The sequence below is a fragment of the Podarcis pityusensis genome (genome assembly GCF_964106645.2).
Source record: "Podarcis pityusensis genome assembly, chromosome: 4".
NCBI lineage: Eukaryota > Metazoa > Chordata > Lepidosauria > Squamata > Lacertidae > Podarcis > Podarcis pityusensis.
Genome location: NC_138027.1, coordinates 4,700,609 through 4,725,979, shown reverse-complemented (window position 1 = coordinate 4,725,979; position 25,371 = coordinate 4,700,609). Strand labels below are relative to the sequence as shown.

Here is a 25,371-nt window from a genome sequence, read left to right as displayed (position 1 = left end):
GGCGTCTTAGCCTGAGAATCTACTTTATACTATCACAAATTGAGAAACTACATGCCCTGGACGTTGGGTGCCAGGCTTGGGGGCCCCCTTCTGCCCTGCTTCCCCCACCCCCAACACACGGGACCCCCACCCCCGCGGCTGCTGCGGTTCATCCTACAACCTTCGGCAAGTCTACTCGGAAGTAAGTCACATCCTGTTGAACCACCCCAGGCGCTCCTTCCCGCGAGCCGACAGAAGCAAGCATCTCGCCATTGTGAATATATAAATCATATAATAATGAAAATTACCCTCCCCTTTTGACCATACAGAGATTACCATTCAGAGGAGGGGACGGTAAAAAAAACCCACAAGTTTTTAAATCGCTTATATTTTTTTGTGCCCAGCCAGGTACGCGTGAACCATATTAGCCTGAGAATCGGTTTTCACCGCCCAACTGGCCAAACGAGCCCCTTTTCGTTGCGCGCGCCCAGCTACACTTTCACGCTGTCCCGGTTTCCCCCGGTTTCTTCGCAATTTGGGCAAGTTTTGCACTGCCGGGGGTTGGGCTAGATGTCCCCTGGGGTACCTTCCCGCTCTAGGATACGAAGTCCTTTCTTAGTCAACGCTGAGAAAACAAACGGGGCACGGGAGAGAGGAGGACGAGCGCAGGATTTCGTTGCTGGACAGGTTTCAACACGGGCTCTGCGCTCAGCCCTCCGCGCAAAACAGCCCTGCAAGGCAGGCCAGGATGTTTCCCTCCCACCAGCGAAGGAGAGGGAGGCGGCCAAGGTGGATGTGTGGGTCCTTTATCATCTCCCCTTTGGACCAGAGGAGGTTGGGGGCGGGGCCAGCACGTCGGAGGCAGAGATGCTTCTGAATTCCAGTTTCTGGAATCCCCAGGTGGGGAGAGCGTTGCTCCTGAGCTCGGATCCTGCCCGCTGGCTTCCCTTAACGGGCATCTGGCTGAGCACATTGAGGGTGCTGGAATCGGTGCACCATAGACACAGGAGCCAACGCCTAGGGGCCGAGGCCCCTTCAGACAGCCCCATAAAATATTTGAGGGGGCCGCCCACCCCAAGTTGATGGGCATCACCATGCAAACATTGTGCGGGCACTGCGTCCTGTGACTGATTATGCGGGGTGGGGCTTACTCCACCCCCCATGTTTCCGTTCCTGACCATGGTCCTGATCCTGCAGCAGAGCTCCTCTTATATCCTTACAGCAGTGCTCCCGTCAGCAATTTCCCCTTTTTTAGGGTATGACCCGCTGCTTGCCCCCCCCCCCATGAGAAAAGGGCGCTGAAAAGATGGGCCTGATCCAGCGGGCTCTCCTGGTGCCCTTAACGTTTTTAAACACGGGGAACGTGGCCGCTTGTGTGGCGAAACTTCTCTGGCAGGGGAAGCAAACGGACTCATCCTGCAGCCTCTCCTGCTGCTCTGAGGATGCCACCCGAAAGGGTTAAGGGCTGGCTGAGCGACGGCGGGAGGGAGGGAGGGAGGGGTGGGCGGGGCGGCGGGCAGCCCCCCCTCCCTGGCCGCCCCTCCCTCCCCCCAATCGACTCCCGGCGAGATTGTCATGCAAAGGACCCGCCGCCTCGTCCCTTGTTTCCCCGCGCGCCGGCAACTATATCACCCGTCCGCCCCGTCGGTGCGCCTCCAGAGCGCAACGAGGCACCTGCAGCCGCCGTCCAAGCCGAGGGGGGCCCCTCTTTCTCCCTCTCCCTCTCTCTTTCTCCCACCCCGGGCCTGCCGGCCACCCTGCAGATCTCCAGATCCCGGGCCCGGCTCCCCATGTACAAGATGGATTACTCCTACCTGAACTCGTACGACTCTTGCATGGCGGCCATGGAGGCGTCGGCGTACGCGGACTTCAACTCCTGCAGCCAAGCCAACACCTTCCAGTACAACCCCATCCGCAGCAGCTTCGCCGCCAGCCCGGCCTGCCCGCCGCTCAGCACCGCCAATTGCACCCTGGGCGCCCTCCGAGACCACCAGCCCTCGCCCTACGCCACAGGTAAGGGCGCCGCCGACGGCCGCTTGGGATGGATGACCCCCCGGGTACCACTCCGGCGCCAGGGCTCCAGGAGACGAGGGCTCCGTTGCCGAGGCGCGCAGAAGGAGGGCACCCCCGGCCTGAGACGGGCACCGCGCTGGTTTGCCCGGCGGGCCGGAGGCGCGGCTTCGGCCGGCCCGTGGGAGGCTCAGGCCGGCCCGCCAGCCTGGAAGCCGCTCCGGAGTGGGGTGGGCTGGTTCCAGGGGCCAGGAGCGAGGGACTCCTCCTTCGGAATATTGGGGAGGCAGAGACACCTCCCAAAAGAAGCCCAGAGTCTCTGGCTGGTTGTCACCCCGTCTCTCTCTCTCTCCCTGGTTCCAATTTTTGTCTTGCAACCCGGCCGACCCTCGCCGCTTTATTTCCTTTCCCCCCTTCGCAGAGGGTGGGGGGAGCTCGCAACCCACCAGGTATAAACCAATTTTGCAAAATGCAGTTATAAAGATATAACATTTGTGCCTAATCGAGTTAAAGGGCTCCGTCGCCCCTCTGTTCACAGCCAAAACAAATTAATGCGTAATCGGGTTAGAGCAAATGGAAGGATTAGATCAAGGAATCTAATTCGATATTTTGCAGAAATTGCTCCCAGAAAAATATATATACTATTTTTTTATGGAATTTATTAATCTGGAGGAAGGAAGCGTCCGTCGCTGGCGTTCTTTTAGGCTGGCGGGGAGAGGTTTATCTAGTTTACCAAAAAGGGCGCGATCCGGTTCGGGTTGAAAGCGTCGAGGACCTGGTATCTTCGCTGAGCATCTTCGAGTACGCTGGCCTCCTAAAGGGGATTAAAAAAAAAAAAAAGGAATTCTATATTTTGCCTTGTAGCGATTCGATTGCTATAATTTCCAAAGCAAAATTTGTAACTAACTAAAACTGTGCTGGAAATTGACGGGAGAGTTTGCGTTTACAAAGTATCTGGAAGAGAAATCCCCAGATGTGGAATTTGATGGATTAATTTGTGTTTGCAAAAAAAAACACACAAAAACCAAACAAAAAACCCGACAACGGCGAAGCATCAGATGGTATCCTAGAGACGAACAGGTTTCCTTTGCCACAGGTAATCTGTTTTGCCTTTAAGATACCCCAGAAGACGTTTCCTGGGTTTTCCTCTAAAACCCAGGCGCTTTTAAGGCAATTCTTTCCCCCACCCTGAAAAGAAATTCTGGGTTTTGCGTGACTTATCCGCGCCTACGCTTCGAAATGCGTATCGTGCGCCGGAATTACTCTCCGCGGTGGAAGGAGGACGCGCTTCTCGTTCGGCCTCCTCCTGTGTAAATGTAGGGAAGAGAGGCAAGACGCCACCCAACAGGCCAAGAGCCCTTCAAGAGAGGCAGACGGGGTGTTAATTTCACTCACACACAAACACACGGAGAGACAGTGTGGCCTAGCGGTTAGAGTGGGAGACCAGGGTTCAAATCCTCGCTCGGCCACGAAGCTCACTGGGTGGCCTTGGGGGGGGCAGTCTAGCCTACGCCAGAGGGTTGTTGTGGGAATTAAATGAGAAAGGGACTGAGTGCCCCCCCAGCTCTTTGGAGCGAAAGGTAAGCTAGGAATGCAGTGAATGAAACTATCAACGATAAAGATATTGTTACAAGCCAACCCAATCTCTGCTGGGCAATGCGCAAGATTCCAGGGACTCTTGACAACACATCCCTTCCGCTTTCCTCTTATTTTCCTCTGCAATAATTGCCACGGACGAATATCACGGTATCTGAAGACGTGTGCATGGACAGGAAAGCTCATACCCAGAACAAACTCTAAGGTGCTACTGGACAATTTTTAATTTATTCTGCCACGGACGAAGCGTTCTGTGTGACTCCAAACCTTGCCTACGCCTCATGCCTCTCGCGAGGAGCACGTTTGATCTGAGACCAACCCGGAATGAGCCCACCTGGGCGATATTGCGATGTAAAATCAAGAAAATTAAATACAGGACCACGACCATTTAAACTCAAAATCTCCATCTCTTTCCCACGTGTGTCTCCCCCCCACACCTGTGCTTTTTTTTTGGGGGGGGGGGGAATACAGCTGGGTGCGATTTTCCTCCAATAACATTGTGCTTGAAAAGCCGCCGGCGCAGCTCACCATTCTGGGGGCGCTTTTAAAATGCCATTCCGGTTTGGGAGAATTTGGGCAGGATCTAATCATCGGATATCAGCCGTGTAAGAGAAGTAAGTTTTCCCCCTAAGTAAATGGGCGTCGGGGTTTGGCCTTAATGTCTCATTGAATCCGATGGGGGGGGGGGAGGGTGACTATATTTAAAACCTGCAGTTGAGTTTAATGGACCCGGAAAGTGCCCTGATGTACCGCCTTAAAGTGACTTTGCGCTATATCGGGATTACCGTATTTCATTCCCCCTTCATTTCTGGCGCGAGCAAAACACAATCCGGATTTTGCTTCTGGAGTTACTGTTTGCAATAATAGTCGGTTTGCAAGGACCGAATGGAGGTTTCGTCAACCTTTTAGCCATTCCAACCCACTCATTCGCTCGAGATAGGAAACGAATCCGCATTTAGCAACAAGTAGGAAATTAATTCGGATTTAGGAACAAATAGGAAACGAATCCTGATTTAGCAACAAACATCAAAACATTGAGGTCTTTTGTTTTGAAGGAACAAGACTCCGAAATAAGGGAGGCGGCCCACTCCTCAAAGCGAAACCCTTGCGGTCCCGAAGCACCTTACCTGAGATTTAAATCATATGCGTTTTTACAAGGGAAACACGCCTGAAAATGAATCTAGTTTATAATGATGCGGTCAGGATGAATTCCTAGTCGATTTCAAGGCAGCTGTGTAAATGACCAAACGGTGCTTGAAATCGACCTCGGGGTGAAAAAAAGAATTTCAGTTGGCGAACCCCGAAAAGCTAACCAACAATTTGGGGACAGAGGAGTCACTTTCGTTGCTACAGTTTAAAACAGAATGACTGGACCACCGTGGGCCGCTCAGATTTAATTCGCGTCGTTGCCAAGTCGGATGAATGCAAATGTCGAAGTATAGATGTAAAGCGGACGAGCGTTCAAGAATTCAGGAATGAAAGCAGGGGCGGGCGCGTCAGGCATGCCACTCTCCAGGCGACATCTGGGGAATTCATTTATTAAGTCCCCGGCTATCAGTAAATCCAACGCGGCTGCCTGCTTTTCCAGCAGTATCGCCATTTAATTTCTTATTTATTGCATTTATTTATTGCCTTTATAGCCCGCCTTTCCCCACCAAGGATAATAATAATATTTTTTATTATTTATACCCCGCCTATCTCTCTTCTCCTTAATTAATCCTCACAAGGACCCTGCGGGGGAGGTTAGGCTGAGAGAGGCAATGACTGGCCCCCCGTCACCCGCACCCAGTGAGTTTCATGGCCGATAGGGGGATCGGGACCCTGGAGTCCCGGATCCTCGTCCGACGCTCTAACCACTAGGCCGCACGTTTTCTCCCGTAGCCGGAGCAATAAATGCCATCCAGGGGGAATTCCACCCGCAGCCGCGCCTCAAGACCGAGGAGACCGCGATGCCTTCCCTTCTCCTGGGCGCCTCTTCAGGAGAGCACTGCTCTGGGTTCCTTCCCCCAAGCGCTAGCCTAGGCCTGTCTACTCAGAAGTAAACCTCATTGGGTTCCACGGAGCCTTACTCGCGGGGAAAGCGCGCGTAGGATTGCGGCCAAGCACGTCGCTCGAACCCAGCTGCTCAAACGGGATGACAAAAAAACGGCACCCAGGAAATAGCTAGGAGGCCACCGATATGTAAAATTTATATTTTATATTTAATTACTTTAATTATTTTTATTTATTATTTTAATGCTTTATTTGTTTATTGTTTAAGACTCTGCCTACTGCGCAGAATGCAACGGGGGGCGGCCGCGCTCTACTCGGAAGTAAGCGCCGCTTATTCCCCACAAAAATGGCAATCGAAACCGAAAGAGAGAGAGGGTCCCGTTTGGGAATGTTCCCTCCCTCCCTGCAGCAGGATCCGACCCCTCATTTTCTTCCCGGCCCAGGCAGAGTTAAATAAACAGAGATAACCACCCCACGCCCTGGTGCCATCGTCACCCGGCAACATAACGGCACCGCTGCCTATTAAAAAATGTTCCAGAGTTTTAAATTTATTTTTTTTAAAAAATAAAATAATATTCTTTTTTAATTTTAACAATCTAAGGACCATCCTATTTTTTTGCATGAAAGCTCATCGATCTGCATAAAGTCCGTCTGAATTAATCCGGATTGAGTTAATCCGGTCTACATACAACCCTCTGCCCAAATCAGGAGTACGACTCGCCTTTTAAGCAACGGGAGTGAGGGCGGGAGAAAAGGACTTCTGGCTTTGACATTCTTGAGGCACCCGGATTCCCCAGCCCTGCTGAGCTCCTGGACGAATATGGATCTCCTGATCTTAGATGGAAAACAAAAGCCAGTCAGGTCGAAAAGCAACCAAAATAAAGTTGGTTTAATTTCTCTTTCGTCAGACATAGGATTGTAGAGTTGGGTGGGGAACCCCGAGGGTCATCTAGTCCAACCCCCTACGATGCAGGAATTTCAGCTAAAGCGTCCCTGACAGATGGTCCCCCAACCTCTGCTTGAAAACCTCCAAGGAGGGAGAGTCTACTCTACAACCTCCCAAGGGAGACCGCTCCATGGTCAAATAGCTCTTACTGTCAGAAACTTTCCCCTGATGTTGAATCGGAATCTCATTTCTTGTGACTTGAAGCCATAGGTTCGAGTCCTACCTTGCAGATCAGGAGAAAAGGAGCTTGTTGCCTCTTCCATGTGACAGCCCTTCAGATATTTGAAGATGGCTCTCCTCTTTTCCAGTCTCCTCTTTTCCAGGCTAAACATGTCCAGCTCCTTCAACGGTTCCTCATCAGGCTTGGTTTCCAGACCCTTGATCATCTTGGCTGCCCACCTTCCAGCTTGTCAACATCCTTCTTAAATTGTGCTGCCCAGAACTGGACACAGGACTCCAGGTTGGGGGTCCGATCAAGGCAGGATAGAGCAGGAATATGACTTCCCTTGATCTGGACACTAGACTTCTGTAGATGCAGCCTAGAATAGTGTTAGCCTTTTTTGCTGCTGCATCACACTGTTGATTCATGACTTGTGGTCCACCAAGATCCCTAACTCCTTGTCCTGCTAGTAAGTCAGGTGCCCTGCCCCACCCCGTTTCCAAGCACAATTCAAAGTGTTGGTGCTGACCTTTAAACCAGGCATAGGCAAACTCGGCCCTCCAGATGTTTTGGGAATACAACTCCCATCATCCCTAGCTAACATGGCCAGTGGCCAGGGATGATGGGAATTGTAGTCCCAAAACAGCTGGAGGGCCAAGTTTGCCTATGCTTGCCCTAAACGGCCTCGGTCTAGTATACCTGAAGGAGCGTCTCCACACCCCATCGTTCAGCCCAGACACTGAGGTCCAGCGCCTGGGGCCTTCTGGCAGTTCCCTCCCTGCGAGAAGCCAAGTTACAGGGAACCAGGCAGAGGGCCTTCTCAGTGGTGGTGCCCACCCTGTGGAACAGCCTCCCTCCAGATGTCAAAGAGAACAACAACTACCAGACTTTTAGAAGACATTTGAAGGCAAACTTGTTTAGGGAAGCTTTTAATGTTTGATGGACTACTGTATTTTAATATTTTGTTGAAAGCCGCCCAGATGGGCAGGGTATAAATAATTTATTATTTTTATTTTTATTTTTATTTTTATTTTTATTTTTATTATTATTATTATTTATTATATTTGTGGATCTGGTTCTTCCTGCCTAAGTTCAGGAATGAAATCCACTCGGTTAGTTTGGGCTTCAATCTGTTAAGGTCATTTTGAATTCCGATCCTACGACATTAGCTGCCCCCTCCCCCAGTTTGGTGTCCAACCTGCAAACTGGAAGAGCACCCCCTCAATTCCTTCAGCCAAGTCATTTAGAGAGGTACATGTTTTGCTCCCCAGGAAGCCCCCTTAGCCCAAAGGCCTCCGAAAGTGGCCCCGACTGAACCCCGAGTTAAGAAGCGGGGAGCAAATCGCGACTCCCAACCTCGCTGGGATCATTTTTAACATCTCCTCAGCAAAGCCAAAGGGACGAGGGGGTATTGGGCCCTGATCCCAGGGTGGATCCCTTCCCTCCGAGTCCACGTGAGCCGCGCAGAGGGATCCCAGCCGAAGCGCATCGCCGATCCAGCAGCTCCGCCTGAAGCCGAGGGAGGGATGCGGCAGGCGGAGCCCGTCCGCTTCCAAGTCAGAGCGCGGCGGGTTGGGAGGGCTTTACTCCCGAGTAAGCGCGGGTAGCGCATCTGCAAACTGGAGCCAGTTGAGGCGGTGTAAAGACAGTTGGGTTGGAACTGAAAACTCGCCGTTCTTGCGATGCGCGTTTAAGGAATCCCGATATAAGGGCTGCAGAAATGGAGTTGTCACCGCGGATTGGAGAATCTCATGACCTGGAGAAATTGGATGGAGGAAAACTCTCCTCCTTCTCTTATAACACACGAAATCGCGGCCATTCGGTGAATGTCGGAGGATTCAGGACGCATAGCAGAAAGCCGTTCTTCAAGCAACACAGAGTTGAACCGTGGAACTCCCTGCCACTGGAGACAACGGTGGCTTTAAAAGAGGAACGATGGCTTTAAAAGATTCACGGAGGAGGAGAGGGCTATGGAAGGCTACTAACCAGGATGGCTCTGCTTTGCCTCCACAGTGGGAGGCGGCGATGCTTCTGAATCCCAGTTGGTGTAAAATTCAGGAGGGGTCATAGGGGGGCTCTTGCGCTCGTATCCTCCTTACAGCCCCCCCCCCCAATGTCTGCGGCCACTGTGAGAATCGGATGCTGGTCTAGATGGGCCGAGCAGGTTCTGCTCACGTTCTCATCATCATCATCATCATCATCATCATCAGTTTAAACCGGAGTCACTCCGGATTCGCGCTAGCTAGCGCGAGATCGCGTCACCCAGACGTTGCTGGGCCGCCGCCCATGCAGCGCTGGGGCAGGCCGAGCAAAAGGCTTGACTTGCGGGTCTCCTTCTCCCCACCACCCGCTGATCGAGCGCTATTTGCGGCCGCGTGGGCTTCAGAATCGCAAAGCGGCTGCCACAGGAGCCTGGGCTGACGCCTGGGGGCTCAGGAGACCCCAGCTATTCGGCTCTCCCCAACAACGTCTCGATTTTTGGTACTTTCTCTCCAGGGAGGTGTGGAAGTGGAAGGCGTCGTCCTTCTCCTTTTAGGTTTTGGACTATGCAAAAGCCTTTGACTGTGTCGACCACAGCAAACTATGGCAAGTTCTTAAAGAAATGGGAGTGCCTGATCACCTCATCTGTCTCCTGAGAAATCTCTATGTGGGACAAGAAGCTACAGTTAGAATTGGATATGGAACAACTGATTGGTTCAAAATTGGGAAAGGAGTACGACAAGGCTGTATATTGTCTCCCTGCTTATTTAACTTATATGCAGAATTCATCATGCGAAAGGCTGGGCTGGATGAATCCCAAGCCAGAATTAAGATCATCGAAAGAAATATCAACAATCTCAGATATGCAGATGACACAACCTTGATGGCGGAAAGTGAGGAGGAATTAAAGAACCTTTTAATGAGGGTGAAAGAGGAGAGCGCAAAATATGGTCTGAAGCTCAACATCAAAAAAAACGAAGATCCTGGCCACTGGTCCCATCACCTCCTGGCAAATAGAAGGGGAAGAAATGGAGGCAGTGAGAGATTTTACTTTCTTGGGCTCCATGATCACTGCAGATGGTGACAGCAGCCACGAAATTAAGAGATGCCTGCTTCTTGGGAGAAAAGCAATGACAAACCTAGACAGCATCTTAAAAAGTAGAGACATCACCTTGCCAACAAAGGTCCGTATAGTAAAAGCTCTGGTTTTCCCAGTAGTGATGTATGGAAGTGAGAGCTGGACCATCAAGAAGGCTGATCGCCGAAGAATGGATGCTTTTGAATTCTGGTGCTGGAGGAGACTCTTGAGAGTCCCATGGACTGCAAGAAGATCAAATGTAGCCATTCTTAAGGAAATCAGCCCTGAATGCTCACTGGAAGGACAGATCGTGAAGCTGAGGCTCCAAGACTTTGGCCACCTCATGAGAAGAGAAGACTCCCTGGAAAAGACCCTGATGTTGGGAAAGATGGAGGGCACAAGGAGAAGGGAGCGACAGAGGATGAGATGGTTGGACAGTGTTCTGGAAGCTACCAGCATGAGTTTGACCAAACTGCGGCAGGCAGTGGAAGACAGGAGGGCCTGGCATTCCCTGGTCCAGGGAGTCGGACATGACCAAACGACTAAAGAACAACAACGTCTCAGTTTTTGGTACTTTCTCCCCCGGGAGGCCTGGAAGTGGAAGGCGTCGTCCTTCTCCTTTTAGGCTTGGAGGCTTTCCCCACACCCTTTTCCTGACACGGGGAAGTCGAAGCTGCCTTATTCAATACTGAGCCAGCCCATTGATCTACCTACCTTTATACTGCCTGCACTGGTTGGCAGCTTCTTTCCTGGGTGTCAGGCAGGAGATTCTACTCCACACCCCCAAACCACCCTGAAGAGGCCAGGGATTAAACCTCGGTCCTTTTGCAGCAGGCCAAGCACACACCCAACAAACCTGTTGTATTTGTGTGTGGTTCATGGCAGAAAATTTGCTTGGCCTGCAGAAGAATTCAAGTTTAATCCCTGACCTCTAAAGTAGGTGTTGGGGTGAGCTGAGCAGAACTGGATAATTCCTGTTTCAGGTGTGCCCTTAAAAGCCAACCTTTCCTTCCTTTTTAAAATACATTTTTATTAATTTTTTAACATGTCATTTCCAACAGTCATTTAACATACATTCTTATCTTACACAACATTTTAGACTTCTGTCAACTACCTCTGAAGATTTTCCGTTCTTTATCACTTAATCTGCATTTCTCTATTACTTTTAATTGCCCTTAACTAATAATTCCTCTTCATAGTCTTTCTTGCAATATTTCACCTAATCTTCCTTACAAAACTCAACCTTTCTTTCCATAGTTTAAGAAATTTACAGCATGCCTGCCTATGTCAGCACATCTAATTGAGTGCGCCTGACAAACTCCCAGCAATTTAATTATAAAATATATTAAATAGTCAGAAGAGGATAAAACAAAAGGATTTCTCGGTTATATTTATGTATGTCATTGATGACTGGCTTTAAACAGCATTGGGGGATATCTGAAGATGTCTGTCCAGCAGCCGCAGGTGTTGCCCAAGGAAAAGTTTCAAGACTCATTTAGCCAAAGAATTCTGTGTAACTCTAAAAGATTACATGCATTTATAAGAACAACAGCCATTGGTGCGGTTTTCATTTCTTCCACAGAATTTTGAGGGGTGCGGCTGTCTTGGCAGCTGGCAGAATTGCCACATGCTTTTAAAATACCAGTATAATTTAGAAAACCTATGCATACTTCTTAATTTAACTTCCCCACTCTTCAGAGAAGTTGGTGGTTATATTATGAAGCGGTTATATTATTAAATGATTATACTATCTTAGCGGTTGTATTATTAAGTTGTTCCCCTAGCGATGGTCGGTGACACACATTTGCACCTTCACTGTAATTATGCAAGCATCAGCTTGGGTACCAGTTTTGCAGTTTAGCATCTCAACTTTTGAAATTTATTTCTTCTATTGATATTGGGGGTGGGGAAGGGACCCTTCCCCCCCACAAACATTGAGCTCCAGTCAGTTTGCAGGATCCTATTCTGAACTCTAAGCCACCTGGTTGGTATGATTCCTAATACTTAGTGCTTATATTATTGATTGCCATCATTGTGGTTTATTCAGCGTATATCCTGCCCTTCCCCTCAAACGGAGTCCAGGGCGGCAAACACATATTTAAAGCACCATCATTAGAAAACTTCTAAGAACAGCTTTAAAACAATCACATTTTCCCAGCTGACAATTTCAGGGTTGCTAGGAACAGTATCCTTCGGCCACCAATGAGAGACGGATGCACCTTGCCAGGGAAGGCAGTCCACAAATGGGGAGCCACCACTGAAAAGGCCCTGTCACACAACCCCCAAGGCCTCACCTGCCAATGATAATAATACTAATAATACTAATAATAGTAATAATAATTTATTATTTATACCCCGCCCATCTGGCTGAGTTTCCCCAGCCACTCTGGGCAGCTTCCAACAAAATATTAAAAATACAATAAAACATAGGATCCAATATCCAATTACGTAGCTATTTGTGTCCCAAGTCATTTAGAGCTTTGTATGTTAGTCCTGGGACGCAGGTGGCGCTGTGGGTTAAACCACAGAGCCTAGGACTTGCCAATCAGAAGGTCGGTGGTTCGAATCCCCGCCACGGGTTGAGGTCCCATTGCTCGGTCCCTGCTCCTGCCCACCTAGCAGTTCAAAAGCACGTCAAAGTGCAAGTAGATAAATAGGTACTGCCCTGGCGGGAAGGTAAACAGCGTTTCCGTGCGCTGCTCTGGTTCTCCAGAAGCGGCTTAGTCATGCTGGCCACATGACCCAGAAGCTGTACGCCGGCTCCCTTGGCCAAGAAAGCGAGATGAGCGCCGCAACCCCAGAGTCGGCCGCGACTGGACCTAATGGTCAGGGGTCCCTTTACCTTTACCTATGCTAGTCCTAACACTGTGAATGTCCCTGGTAGCTCAGTGTTTACAGTGTACAAAGTGCTTTACACAGAGAGATTGTTACAAGAACCCTGTAAGGTAGGATCATAGAATTATCTCCATTCTGTGGATTTGGGATGGTGGAACGTGAGGCAGTGACTTGCTGAAGGCCACATTCTCATTTTACAGTTGAAGCCAAAGGGGATGCAGTTACCTTCCAAGCTAGCCTACCACAGCATGGAGCTCCCCAGCGTCCTTGGGACTACAACTCCCATAATCCCCAGCATGCTTGGGACTACAACTCCCATAATCCCCAGCCTTGGCTGTTCCAACTGGGGCTGATGGGAATTGCAGTCCTGAACATCCTGTGGGGCACCAGGTTGGGGAAGGCTGCTCCCAACCCGCAATACTGGAAATGGACAAGGGGTGAACTCAGCAGCGCAGAATCATAGACTTGCAGAGTCGTAAGGGGCCCCGAAGGTCCTCTAGTCTAACCCCTTGCAATGCAGGAATGCCGTGGGCCACTGTGCCACTCTCATGCCACGTGACCCCGTCTTCCTCCTTCTAAGCCAGGGGCTCTTTCTCTCTCCTCTCTCCTCAACCAGTTCCCTACAAGTTCTTCTCGGACCCTTCCACCATCAACGAGAAACGGAAGCAGCGCAGGATTCGCACCACGTTCACCAGTTCGCAGCTGAAGGAGCTGGAGAGAGTCTTCGCGGAGACCCACTACCCTGACATCTACACCAGGGAAGAGCTGGCCCTCAAAATAGACCTCACAGAAGCCAGGGTGCAGGTGAGAGGCTTTTCCTGGCAGCTACAATGCTGACCCCTTTTTTAAAAAGGGGAAAAATAATAATCATTTTCCTGGAGATGGAGGAGGGGGGACAGTGGCTGATCTACTGAAAGCCCCAATTGCTCTGAGCAATTTATTTATTGCATTTAAATTAAATAATCTTAGAACCATAGAGTTGGAAGGGACGCTGGGGGTCATCTAGTCCAACCCCCAGCAGTGCAGAAATCATTTGGCCAATATGGGCTGAAACCCACGTCCCTGAGATTAGGAGTCTAGTGCTCTACCGACTGAGCTATCCCAGGTCTTCTTTATTGTGTTTATATCCCAACTTTCCTCCAAGGCGCTCAAAGGTGGGGGCATAATCCCCCTCCCCATTTTATCCTCGCAACAACCCTGTGAGGTAGGTTAGGCTGAGTGGTCTTAGGTCACTGCGTGAGTTTCATGGCCCAGTGGGAAATCGAACGCTGGTCTCCCAGGTCCTAACCACTATCAGGGCCGGATTGAGGTTTGATGAGGCCCTAAGCTACTGAAGGTAATGGGGCCCTTTATATGTCCAGCTGTCCTTTGTCAACAACAAATGTTTTTTGTGTTGAATATATGCTATATGGTAATTTATGGACCTAATAGGTATCTCAAGCCGTTTGCACAGGTTGCCATGCAACCAGTCCATGCAGAATGTAGGCACCCTATATATAGAAAGGAGCAAAGCAGTGATATTTTAGGGAGCAGGTGAGCAGGCGGGGCCCATGACTTATATCATAGTAGCCTACACAACACAAAGCACTGTTGCTGTATGTAGGTTTTATTTTATTTGTTTTTTTATCTTATATTTGGAAATGCACATCCATTTTTTCCCTTTAATTTATTTTGGGGCCCCCAAGAGAGTGGGGCCCTAAGCTACAGCTTGTTTAGCTTATATGTAAATCCGGCACTGACCATTATGTCATGCTGCCTCTCATTTCCCTGTGGGTCACTGCAGAGAAAGCCTACCTTTCTCAATATTGTCTCCCCCCTGTGGTCCCCAAACCTTTTTGAACCCCTGCCCCCTTGGTTCCATTAACTCGTCCCCAGTGCCCACTATTCTACCCCTTTTTTTTAAAAAAAGCATAACTCAGAATAGCAGTTTCCACTAAGGAAGGTAAGAACACACTAAACTTCAAAGCAGTAACAATTAATGGCACATTTATGCAAAATCCAGTTTGTCAAAGTTGGATAGTCATTTTCACATCAGTGCCCCCCTCCTGCTGCCCCCTTGCCTCTTAGCATTCCTGTAGGTACCAGCCCCCCCCCCCCACTTTGGGGTCCAGTCTGAGGCTCTGCCAGCCCTTCCAATCCCGCAGGCGATTGGACTTGGCACCTTCTGCATGCAAAGCTGCAGCCCTGCCCCTAAAAATAAATTTCAATATTCTAGTCCTCGTTGTTTGGGGTGCGGGGGGGGGGGGGAGAGAGCTGAATTAAACAGGAAGCTGCCTTATACTGAGTCAGACCATTGGTCCATCTACCTTAGTACTGCCCACACTGACTGGCAGCAGTCATTAAGCACCTTTAGGCGCCAGGAGAAAACGTTCCCATTCCACCAGGCCTTGGGCTGATTAACGTCTTGTATTCCTTTTTAAGGACTTGGCTGGCGCTGTGGGTTAAACCACAGAGCCTAGGAGTTGCCGATCAGAAGGTCGGTGGTTGATCGGTGGTTCGAATCCCTGTGACGGGGTGAACTCCCATTGCTCGGTCTCTGCTCCTGCCCACCTAGCAGTTCAAAAGCACGTCAAAGTGCAAGTAGATAAATAGGTACAGCTCCGGCGGGAAGGTAAACGGCGTTTCCGTGCGCTGCTCTGGTTCTCCAGAAGCGGCTTAGTCATGCTGGCCACATGACCCAGAAGCTGTACGCCGGCTCCCTCAGCCAATAAAGCGAGATGAGCGCCGCAACCCCAGAGTCATCCGCGACTGAACCTAATGGCCAGGGGTCCCTTTACCTTTACCTTTATTCCTTTTTAGATGTGTTTGTGGGAGAGCATGCGGAGAAGGCGTGGGTGCTGGTTTTAGTTTCTGCTCTTGTTTCCGTTATGTATTTTCACAGAATCATAGAACGGCTGAATTGTAGAGTTGGAGGAGATCCTGAGGATCATCTTGTCCAACCCGCTTCAATGAAGGAATCTCATTTAAAAAGGCCTTCTTCTCACCTATCCACAGCTCCCAAAAGCGGGCACAGATCTGGATTAAATGTGCCTGCGGCGATTTATATGCAATGATGCAAATTTTGGAACAATTACGAGAATTACTGATCAAAAAAGCTTTAGTATTTTTATGTTGTGAACTGAGATCTACAGATGAAGGGCAGTATAATAATAATAATAATAATAATAATAATAATAATGAAGAAATAATTTCAGGCAGGGAGTCTCTCCTAGCCCTAACGGGAGTTATCACTGGGGATCAAACCTGGGACGTTCTGCATGCCAAGCAGCTGTTCTGCCACTGAGCTGCAGCCCTGTCTTCCCCTCTCTCCCCAACCGCAATGCCTGCTTGTTGTTCACCTGCCCTCCCCTCCTCCTCCTCCAACCCAGGTCTGGTTCCAGAACCGCCGTGCCAAATTTCGCAAGCAGGAGCGGGCTGCCAATGCCAAGGGCCAGAATGGCAGCAACGGCGGCCCCTCGGCCAGCAAGAAGCCGGACCCCCGCTCCTCTTCGGAGGACGACGAATCCAAGGAGTCCAACTGCAGCCCCACCCCGGACAGCACCGCCTCCCTGCCCATCGCGGGCAGCCTGAACAGTCCCGGCAGCAGCCTGAGCCCCAGCCCGGGCACGGGGCAGCAGGGGCTGGGGCCTGGCCACGCCAGCCAAGCCCTCAAGGCGCCCCTGTGGGCCGGGGTCAGCACCAGCAACGGGCCCACCAACACGGCCGACCTCCTGAAGGCCTGGCAGCCGGCCGAAACCATGTCGGGCCCCTTCTCTGGGGTCCTGTCCTCCTTCCACCGGAAGCCCAACCCCCTCAAAGCCAACCTCTTCTAACTGCCTCGGACTGAGCGCCACCAGCCTCCTCCGCTGGGTGCCCCACAGAATAGCTTCCCCTCCACCCTCCTCCGCTCCTCCTGTAGCTGCTAGTTTTCGTCCTGCGGGGCGGGGCCCGGCTCAACCTTAAGGGAACAACAGCCATCATCTTGCCGTGTCCGGGCAACCATGAATTCGTCTCGCTGAGCTGGACGGAGTCCTCTTCTCCCAGGCTGCGAATGGCAGGTCTCGCCAGTCACCCGGCCTGCTCAAGGCATCACCCGTTTCCCAACTCTGTATGGAAAAACAAAGTCCTGCTTGCATCAGGTATTGGGAACATCTGCGCAGGCCCTCCAGATGTTGCTGTACTACAAATCCCATCATCCTAGCTGCTGGGAGTTGCAGTTCAGCAAGCATCGGTCTGAAGGGACACAGCTGCTCCCAGCCCTGGTCTCCAACCTTGGCTGATTTCTGTGTGAGAGATTTTGTCCTCAAGAGAAGAAAAATTGTTTCCTTTTCCTGATGTCAAGTGATTCTGAGCGAGGAGTCCCTCCTGACCCCAGCTTTTTTCACGAAGGGTCTCACCAGCCAGCGGTCACTGATGACGATGTGGAATCTAAGAGCATAAGGGCTTTGTTACAGTGGTTTTCCCCGTGCTTCACCGTCTCTGCAGAAAATCAAGTTTGGCCAAGTGGACATCAGTGAGCAAAGGAGGAAATAAGCAGAAAGGAACTCTATTTATATCATTTCCAGAGGGGGGGTCAGGTAAGCAGCAAGTGATGGGGGAGGTGAGCTCTGCTTCCTTTTCATGAACTCACCAGGAATTTTGGGCTGGAGTCGAGAGACCGAGTAGAAATGTGGGGAACACTGGACCACCCCACACAAACTGGAGGGATGATCTCCCCCCTGCCCTGCAGAATTTCCAGGCGTCTTTATTTACTTCTTTCTGAGACTTTGGAGCTTCCTTTTGGCTTATGGACACTCGGCTGCGTTTGCAGCTCAGGTAGGAACTCCCCGCTGCAGGAAGATGGAGATGGAATTTGTAAATTGTTTGCATCCCCCGGTACTTTTCGGACCTGACCTTTTTCCCAAACGGGAGGCCAGTTTTGCGAGCCATCCCGTCACCCCTCCAGCCTGCTGCCTCTGGAATAAAGGACAGCACTTTGGTTGAGCAGCCCAACTGGAGAGAGAAGGGGAAATTTGGGGATATTTGGCAGACCAGGACTGCAGGCTGGCCGTATGGTCTCCTTGATGGCCATCATTCTCTATTGCAAGGGGGTGTCAGACCTGACACTGTCCGGTGAAAAGGGGGCAAGCCTCTTTGGGGCAACATGTATCCCTTTCCTGACGCCGCTGCCTTTGCTTGCTTGCTATTGGTGAGAATTAGTGGATCTCCGTCAGATCCTGAAGGAAGACGGATGAGCTCTTTATGCTGGAATTTCCAGTGTCTCTCTGCAAATCTTCAACCCACGCGAACCATGCTCAGAGGGGCCTAGGCATAAGCAGCCACCCAGCGCTCGTAGAACCTCTTTGCCCAGAGACGGTTGGGCCTGACAATTTGCCTTGCTTTAGCCATAAGGATCAAGGGATGTCCCCATGAGACCTTGCCCAGGGCAGGTGGTGAGATGCCAGCCTCTGTTCGCATTGGCAAACCCACCCACAGAAAGTGTATTCCATGGACTATGTAGATAAGACTGTGCCTCCGGGCTTCTAAGAGACACCTGTCCATATGCACACAGCCTCTCAAGTAGCTTTCAATGCTGAGAAGGTCTTTTGTCCTCCTGAACATATGATCTCACCCTGCAGTCCCTGGCTGTGTGCAGATTGTTGTTTTCAAAAAGAGCAAAACAAACAAGATCAACGCTGCAGGCCCCTTCCTCATCCTTCCGACCCCATTTAAGTGGCAGTGACCCAGCCCCACCTGCTTCCCCACATCTCACAAGTGGAATTGACTAGTCTGCAAGTAGCTTCTGGACCAGTCAATTTCCCTCTGGAGAAAGGAATCCGGGGAGGAGTGGTGGTGGTGGTGGTGGCAGGAACTGGATTGATGAGGTAGATACAGCCCAGCACTGGTTTGGGTTATTCCCCACCCGCAATTGCAAAGGGCTGCTTGCGCAGATGAGTGAATCAGCACTCGGATGAAGTTGCCTTAAATCAATCTCCCCCAACCTGGTGGCACTTCCTGGAGTTTGGGACTACAACTCCCATCAGCCCCAGACTTCTACAGCCATGCTCACTGGGACTGATGGAAACTGTAGTCCAAAACACCCCCAGGTTGGGCGAGGCTGCCTTATATCGAGCCAGACCACGAATGCTTTGGAGTCTAGTGTCACATGTTGCTAAGATACATGGAGACACCTTTCCTGGTTCTGCCGCTTTTGGGAAAACCCGTATCACTGGAGCAGGGGATGAGGAAGATGTGGTCCTCTGGATGTGGGTGGGCTGTTGCTATCAGGACTGGTTCACCTTTAAGGAAACCAGGTGCCACCAGATGCTGATAAGACTCTGGGCACGGGGCGTTTGAGCTCCACGGCACTGAGTGGGCCCCACATCTCACAACTCAGATTTAGGGGGTTTCCAGCCTTGCAGGCTTTGTAGCTTTTCCAGCTGCTAATGGCCCCATCCTGTGGTGGTCCAGTGTGCAGGGTGAAATGGAGGAAGCTCTGTGGCCATTGTGCCAGTTCACAGGTGGCACAACCCACGTGAGGCCCAGTGAAAAGACAAGGCAAGTGTGCAAGAATGCAGGAGTGCTCTTGCACAACTCTCATCCAAGTCAGTGGGCCAGGAGAACTTCCTCATGGGTCGTGCCCAGGATGCCGCCACAACTGAGGAAGGTGGCAAGGTGGCATTTGCTCAAGCCCCAAGATGGGCTGGAGAACGAGTCTCTTTTATGTCACATAATGTTCAAAGGAGGATTTTGTGTTCGTAGCTAAGCTGTTGGGGAAAAAATGCATTCCAGGTTTTCATTGTTAGAGAAAGTCTTTTCATGAAATGGTGGCTTGCGACATGTGTCTCAGAATCTCCGGAGTGTATTTTGCAGCGAGGGGAGAAGTGTGGGGGCGAGTAGTTCTGTTGCACCCCTGTCCTGACCCACGCCCCTTCCCATCAACAGATATTTCGGCTTTATATCCTGCAGACCCTTTCAGCATTTGGGGACCTGCAACCTCTAGCCAATTACTTCTTAATGCAGCGCATAACTGGACTGTGGAACTCCTTGCCTCAGGAGGCAGCGATGGCCACAAACCTGGATGGCTTTGATAAGAGGAAGAGGCAAATTCATGGAGGAGATGGATATCAATGGCTATTTGCCAGGAGGGCTGTTTTGTCTCCAGAATCGGAGGCAGAAATGCTTCTCAACGCCGGTTGCTGGAAACCACAAGAGGCAAGAGTTGCTCTTGTGCTCAGACCCTGCTTGCCAGGTTCCCACGGGCATCTAGTAGGCCCCTGTGAGAACAGGATGCTGGAATAGATGGGCCACCGTTGGCCTGATCCACAAGGCTATTTTCATGTCATTGGGGAGAAATTTAAGCAGGCTTTGCAACAGGTGGGATTCAAGATAGCAAAACTCCAAGTGCTTCACGGCTGGTTTCATTGGGGCTCAGTGATGATTGGTGCTGTGTTGGCAGGTGGGCTTCTGTTCCATTATTTAGGTGTCTAGGCCTTCTTGGGGTCCCCCTGAGGTCATTGTGGAACAGCAACAGTTGGGGGGGCAGAAGCATGGAACTGCCACCACATGCCATGGCCCAGTGAAGTCCTTACGGGAAACCTGGGCTCACAGCCCCACCCAGGACTCCCGGCTCCACGTGGCCTCAGTAACGCCAGGGCTGGGGGAGCTGCGGCCCACCCCTAGCTGGAGATGGAAAGGCGGCAATGGCAGCCGTGTGGCACCATTGTAGGAAAGGATGCAATTTTAGGACTCCCTGAGCCATGGGGAAAAAGGGTCCCAAACCTCCCAAAAGAAAGATAAACAGCAGGTCCAGCTTGCAGTGCTCATCTGGGTTTTGGAGAGAGGGGCAACAGGTTCAGGCCCAAAAGGAGGGCGATATGGGGAGCATCAGGATGGCAACGTACGGAAATGTGGGGCTTTAGGAGCCGGCAAGCGAGCGGCACCTCCTGCTCAAGAGTGGGTGCCTTTTGGGGCCAGACCGTAAGGGAACAAGGGGCACCCCCGACTCCACGAAGGGGCAGCTTCCAAGTCCCCAGGGCTCAGCTCTGTGGCTGCTTGTCAGATGATGGTTCTCCAGGCTTTGTTTTGCTTGTTTGTTTTTTTCATTTATTATTTTTTAAAACCAACAACTGTTCTGTAATTTATTGAACTCATTTGCAAAATATGCTAATCTAAATAAACTTAATTTATTGAAGAACTTCCACAAGTGCGAGTGCTCCTTTTGAGAGAAGGAATTTGGGGGGGGGGGGGATATTTGGCGAGACCGAAGGCAGCCTAAGCCCCAGCCCTGAGAGCAGGAAGAGGGGACTTCGAAACACCCTGGCCGGCAGGGAAGAAGCCGCAGCATCCCTCTGCCCAGTCTCATAATCCAAACGCCAATTAAAATGGTGTATGCAAAACTGCAACACTTTCTGCTGGGGCGCCTCCAAGGCCCTTAGGATTGGGTCCCTGGCGTGGTCTGAAGTCGCAGAGAGCCAGCGCCTTGGCTGGAGTAAAGAAGGTCTGAGAATCAGATGCTCAACACCTTGGGCCCCATGGCAGAGATAAATACAGTGGTACCTCGGGTTAAGTACTTAATTCGTTCCGGAGGTCCGTTCTTAACCTGAAACTGTTCTTAACCTGAAGCACCACTTTAGGTAATGGGGCCTCCTGCTGCCGCCGTCCCGCCGGAGCACAATTTCCATTCTCATCCTGAAGCAAAGTTCTTAACCCGAGGTACTATTTCTGGGTTGGCGGAGTCTGTAACCTGAAGTGTATGTAACCTGAAGCATATGTAACCCGAGGTACCACTGTATGAGAAAATACAGTACAATGGCACCAGACATGGGGGTTCAGTTGCAAGGGTTTGTGTGTACAGTGGTACCTCAGGTTAAGTACTTAATTCGTTCTGGAGGTCCGTTCTTAACCTGAAACTGTTCTTAACCTGAAGCACCACTTTAGCTAATGGGGCCTCCCGCTGCCGCCGCACGATTTCTGTTCTCATCCTGAAGCAAAGTTCTTAACCCAAGGTACTATTTTTGGGTTAGCGGAGTCTGTAACCTGAAGCGTATGTAACCCGAGGTACCACTGTACATGAAAATGGCATACAGTCAAACCTTTGACCCTACCCCACAGCTAGCAAGGGGGTGGGGAAGAGTGTCTTCCCAGAGTCTGTGTACTGAGTGGGCCTTGCCCATTGAGAAAGGCAGAGAGCTTAAAAGCTCTTTCCACATTGGGGAACCCCAGGCAAACCCAGGGCAAAAAGTGTTTTTAAGTTCTCCTTCTTGCTTGGATTTAACTTGCACAATTCCAACCAGCTGGCCTCCAACTGCGCACGCCTGGAACTGCGCAACTTAAACGTGCCTGAGAAGCGATTCATCCTGCCAATAAAAACGAGAGGAGGAAAAGAAGACAGCGAGATACACTTCTTTAAGCAAACAAGCCCTTTTATTGCGTCAGGATGGAGGCGGTGGCAAACTAAGGACATGAAATGCAAACACGGGGGTTTGTTTTTTTGGGGGGACGAGGGCAAATCATCGCGATTCCTGGTTCAGCCCACGAAACAGTAAGCGTTTACAAAGTGTCCCAAACGACAATTAAATTAAAACATTAAAACAACAAGAAGTACATCTATAAAATACGGCACAGTAGAATTTAGTAGGGTTAGAACTCACACCAAACGCTAATAATGAAAATAATGATAACTGAACCCACACCTGGGAGCAAATTTCGCAGGAGGAACAAAACACACACAGAGAGAGATCCTTCATTTTAATTTCAGAGAGCTGCTCCTTTGCCGAGGTGTGAAAATGTCCCAGACGATCTCTGGCAAAGTGGTTTCCTTGAAACCTCCTGAACGTAGGAGAGCTCCCTCACCAACAATATTATAAAGTAAGGCACTGGGGTATTAGAGCAATTACCCAAGGGGGAAGGTTGAGCAGAAGCTGAGGCTGGAACCCAGAACTTGCTTCCTGACTTCTGCAAGTCTCTCTTACTGTCAAGATCCAGGTCCCCGCCCTGGATCTAAGGAACGGTCTCCATGCAGGCACCAAGGGTTGCATCCGTACGGGAGAAAGGCATCGCGTGAGCCGCCTTCCTCGGATCAAGGACAAAGAGTAAGCAAAACAAGGAAACTTCGTGGGAACAGCTGACTCTGGTAAAAGACGCCGGGCTCAGGGGAAAAGTGAGGAGGACAACATCTCACTTGTACACCCCGGGTCACGCGTGTGTCTTCAAGGTCTGCAAAGGAAGGACCTCTGGGAAGAAAGGCGGCAGGGGCTGCTGAGGTAGACTCCAGCCCCAACCAATACACGCAGGGGCAAAGCCAGGAACCCTCGCCTGCTGACCTGATCAAGACACAAACCGTGCGGCGGGGAGAAGCGTGGGAGCCACTCCCCAGAGCAGTGTTTCTCAGACTTGGGTCCCCAGCTGTGGCTGGACCATAGCTGTCAACTTTTCCCTTTTTTTAAAGAGAAATTCCCTTATTCCGAATAGGATTCCTCGCAAGAAAAGGGAAAAGTTGACAGCTATGGGCTGGACTACAGCTCCCATCATCCCTGCCTACTGGTCCTGCTAGCTAGGGACGATGGGAGTTGTAGTCTAAGGCCAGCTGGAGAACAGAGTTTGAGAAACACTGCCCCAGATAGACTGATCTCGCACCTCTCTCTCTAGCAGCAGAGGTGAGCCGTTCCGCATTTGTCCCGCCTTGCAGAGGCATCCCATGTGCCCCCATTGGCTGGCTCCACTTGATTGGCTGCTCTGGGGAGCTGCTTGCTTACCTGGCCCCTGCGTTTGAATGAGCTTCGCAATCTCCGCAAAGCACCCCTGCAGGATTTGCCCGGCAGACTTTCTTGCCAGGGGCAAAGCGAGGCTTTCATTTCACCCGGGTCAAAGACTCAAGTTTGGCACACACCCCTGTGCACATTTGCATGCGCACACAGGCTGGGGGCCTCAACGCCGACCCTCTGGAGGCTTCATCTGGGGCAAAAAACCTGGCTAGTTTCCCCCCCACCCCCCAAGCTACAGCTCTGGCCTTGCTCAGACGTTTGGGGCTACCTGAGGTTATTTTGCAGATTGTCGTTCACGGGGCTGTTCAGACACTGTGCGAAGAGCTGCAGGTGGGGTCTGTTTAAGGCTGAACGCTTAGAAAAGCAAGAGGCTGCCCGGTGAGCCCCTGAAGGTTGCATAATATTTCTTGGGAGGCAATAAACAGCCTTGAGAGGAAGAAGAGGGAGGGCTCCCCACCGCCCCACTGAAGGCTGGTCACGGGAAGGAGATGCCTTTCCAAGCGGGATGATGCAACAAGAGCGTGACGCAGATCCTTTCTGGGAAGCAACCCAGGGCTGGAACGTCCCTTGGGCGGCAAAAATAATTCCCCAAGGCTTCTGGAGGGATTCCGGGGCAAGGAGAGATCTCCGTTTGCATTGCCCCAGAGAAAGCCGGGCCTAGACAGCAAGGAGGCCAGAGTCAGTCTGAAAGGCCCCCGAAAGCAGTTCCTGGGTCAGAGAGAGACACAAAGCCAAGACCCATCAGCAGAGCAGAACACAGCCGGCAGATTTGTCCCCACACCATCCACCCCCCGCCCATTTCAGGAACTCCCGCCCGATAAACCAGAGTTGGTCCAGAGGCACATTGAGGGCAGGAGAGGGGAAAACGTGGTTCTCTGAAAGGAAGAGCAAAACAAAACAAAAAAGCAAGGATCCTTCTTTCGCTGTAATAAATAAGAATAATTTAACCAGCAGCACAGAGAGGAGGAGGAAAGGGGTTGTGGGTGGAGGGGGAGGGGGAGAGAAAGAGGAGGGGAGGGGCGTTTAAGGGTGCTGATCTGAAATGCTTAGCCTGGACCACTTGCGCTTCCCCGTTCCGCACCCAAGAGGGTCCCGATCCTTACAGGAGCCAAGGAGGGGCGTGGAAGCGCCAGCGCTGGGTCTTCGGCAACCTCACAGTCGGCTCCAAGTCTCAGGGACACCTTTGGGGTGTCCGTCTGGCTCTGCCATCGTCCCTCCCCTCCGGGGGGCTGGAGGAGGGGAGACCTGCTCCGTGATGCTCTGCCAGCCGCCCCGACATCTCACACGTGGCACAGGGTGGGCGAGAAGGAGAAGGGGCTCAAAACCAGAAGGAAGGAAGGAAGGAAGGAGGGGGGTCCGGGGGGGGCAGGGAGATTCCTGCTACTTCCTGAGCCTCAGGCTCTCAAGGACAAGGTGCTTGTGCTTGGGGTCTATCACGCCAGCTTCTTCCAAGTCCTCGTCGGTGATGTCGCTGCAGGGAGCAGAGAAAGAGATTCAGGGCTCAGAAACCAGGAGGTTCGGTGGACTGCGCCCCAAGATGCCATCCCGGAGAAAGGTCGGAGGACCCCCTGACTCATGACTCAAGGGCCCCCCCTGGGCAGGAGCCTCTCCCCATATGAACCACCTGTCTACCAGCTCCATCTGGTACGCCGGCTGAGACCCTCCCTGCCCGCAGACTGTCTCGCCAGAGTGGTTCATGCTCTGGCTGTCACTGAGAAAGATGGTCCAACTTTGGGCTGGAAGGAATTTCCTCCAAGCTCTCCTGTAGGGAACGGATGCTGCACAGAGTGGGGAACGAGTGCCCCCCGGTGGCCAAAATAATGCTCTGCAGCACCTGAGAAAGCACACCCACTGATGCTGACACCCCCTCCCACCCCCATGGCTGGGACCCGTCCTCTTCTGATATCCCTCCAGGGGTTTTCTCACATTTGATGCTAACCTCAAGCTCCCAGGCCTCATTTCTCTCCACTCCTAACCCTGCACCTCTGTTTCCATGCTCCCTTTCTACCAAGGTATTATCTCTGCCCAGAGGAATGACGCCTTTAAGCCCTTAAAGGTAAAGGGACCCCTG

The 25,371-nt window shown here is 51.3% G+C and overlaps 2 protein-coding genes across 3 annotated transcripts in view; one reads left to right on the top strand and one right to left on the bottom strand.

The window, feature by feature from the left end:
• The first annotated feature begins 1,609 nt into the window (after nt 1–1,609).
• Nucleotides 1,610–20,653, top strand: PHOX2A (paired like homeobox 2A). Of its 2 annotated transcripts, none has more exons than XM_081002392.1 (3): nt 1,610–1,992; nt 13,193–13,380; nt 19,480–20,653. In XM_081002392.1, exons 1-3 carry the CDS (start codon nt 1,770–1,772, stop codon nt 19,834–19,836), a joined length of 768 nt encoding a protein of 255 aa, XP_080858518.1. In that variant the 5' UTR covers nt 1,610–1,769; the 3' UTR covers nt 19,837–20,653. The 2 variants fall into 2 exon arrangements, with proteins under 2 accessions (XP_080858518.1, XP_080858517.1); XM_081002391.1 differs by having other exon boundaries at nt 15,945–19,588.
• A 1,285-nt stretch (nt 20,654–21,938) lies between these two features.
• INPPL1 (inositol polyphosphate phosphatase like 1) overlaps nt 21,939–25,371 on the bottom strand; it is an 84,136-nt gene continuing 80,703 nt past the window's right edge. Inside the window, exon 28 of the mRNA XM_081001802.1 lies at nt 21,939–24,771. Coding sequence (XP_080857928.1) covers nt 24,681–24,771 — 91 coding nt within the window. The 3' untranslated portion in view covers nt 21,939–24,680. The remainder of the gene's footprint in view (nt 24,772–25,371) is intronic.

What these genes read in the sequence shown, in the direction of transcription:
- PHOX2A (XM_081002391.1), top strand. Translation starts at nt 1,770, where the DNA reads ATGTACAAGATGGATTACTCCTACCTGAACTCGTACGACTCTTGCATG. An exon ending in GCCCTCGCCCTACGCCACAG is followed by an intron (nt 1,993 to 13,192) that starts GTAAGGGCGCCG and finishes CTCCTCAACCAG; the next exon opens with TTCCCTACAAGTTCTTCTCG. An exon ending in TCACAGAAGCCAGGGTGCAG is followed by an intron (nt 13,381 to 15,944) that starts GTGAGAGGCTTT and finishes CCTCCAACCCAG; the next exon opens with GTCTGGTTCCAGAACCGCCG.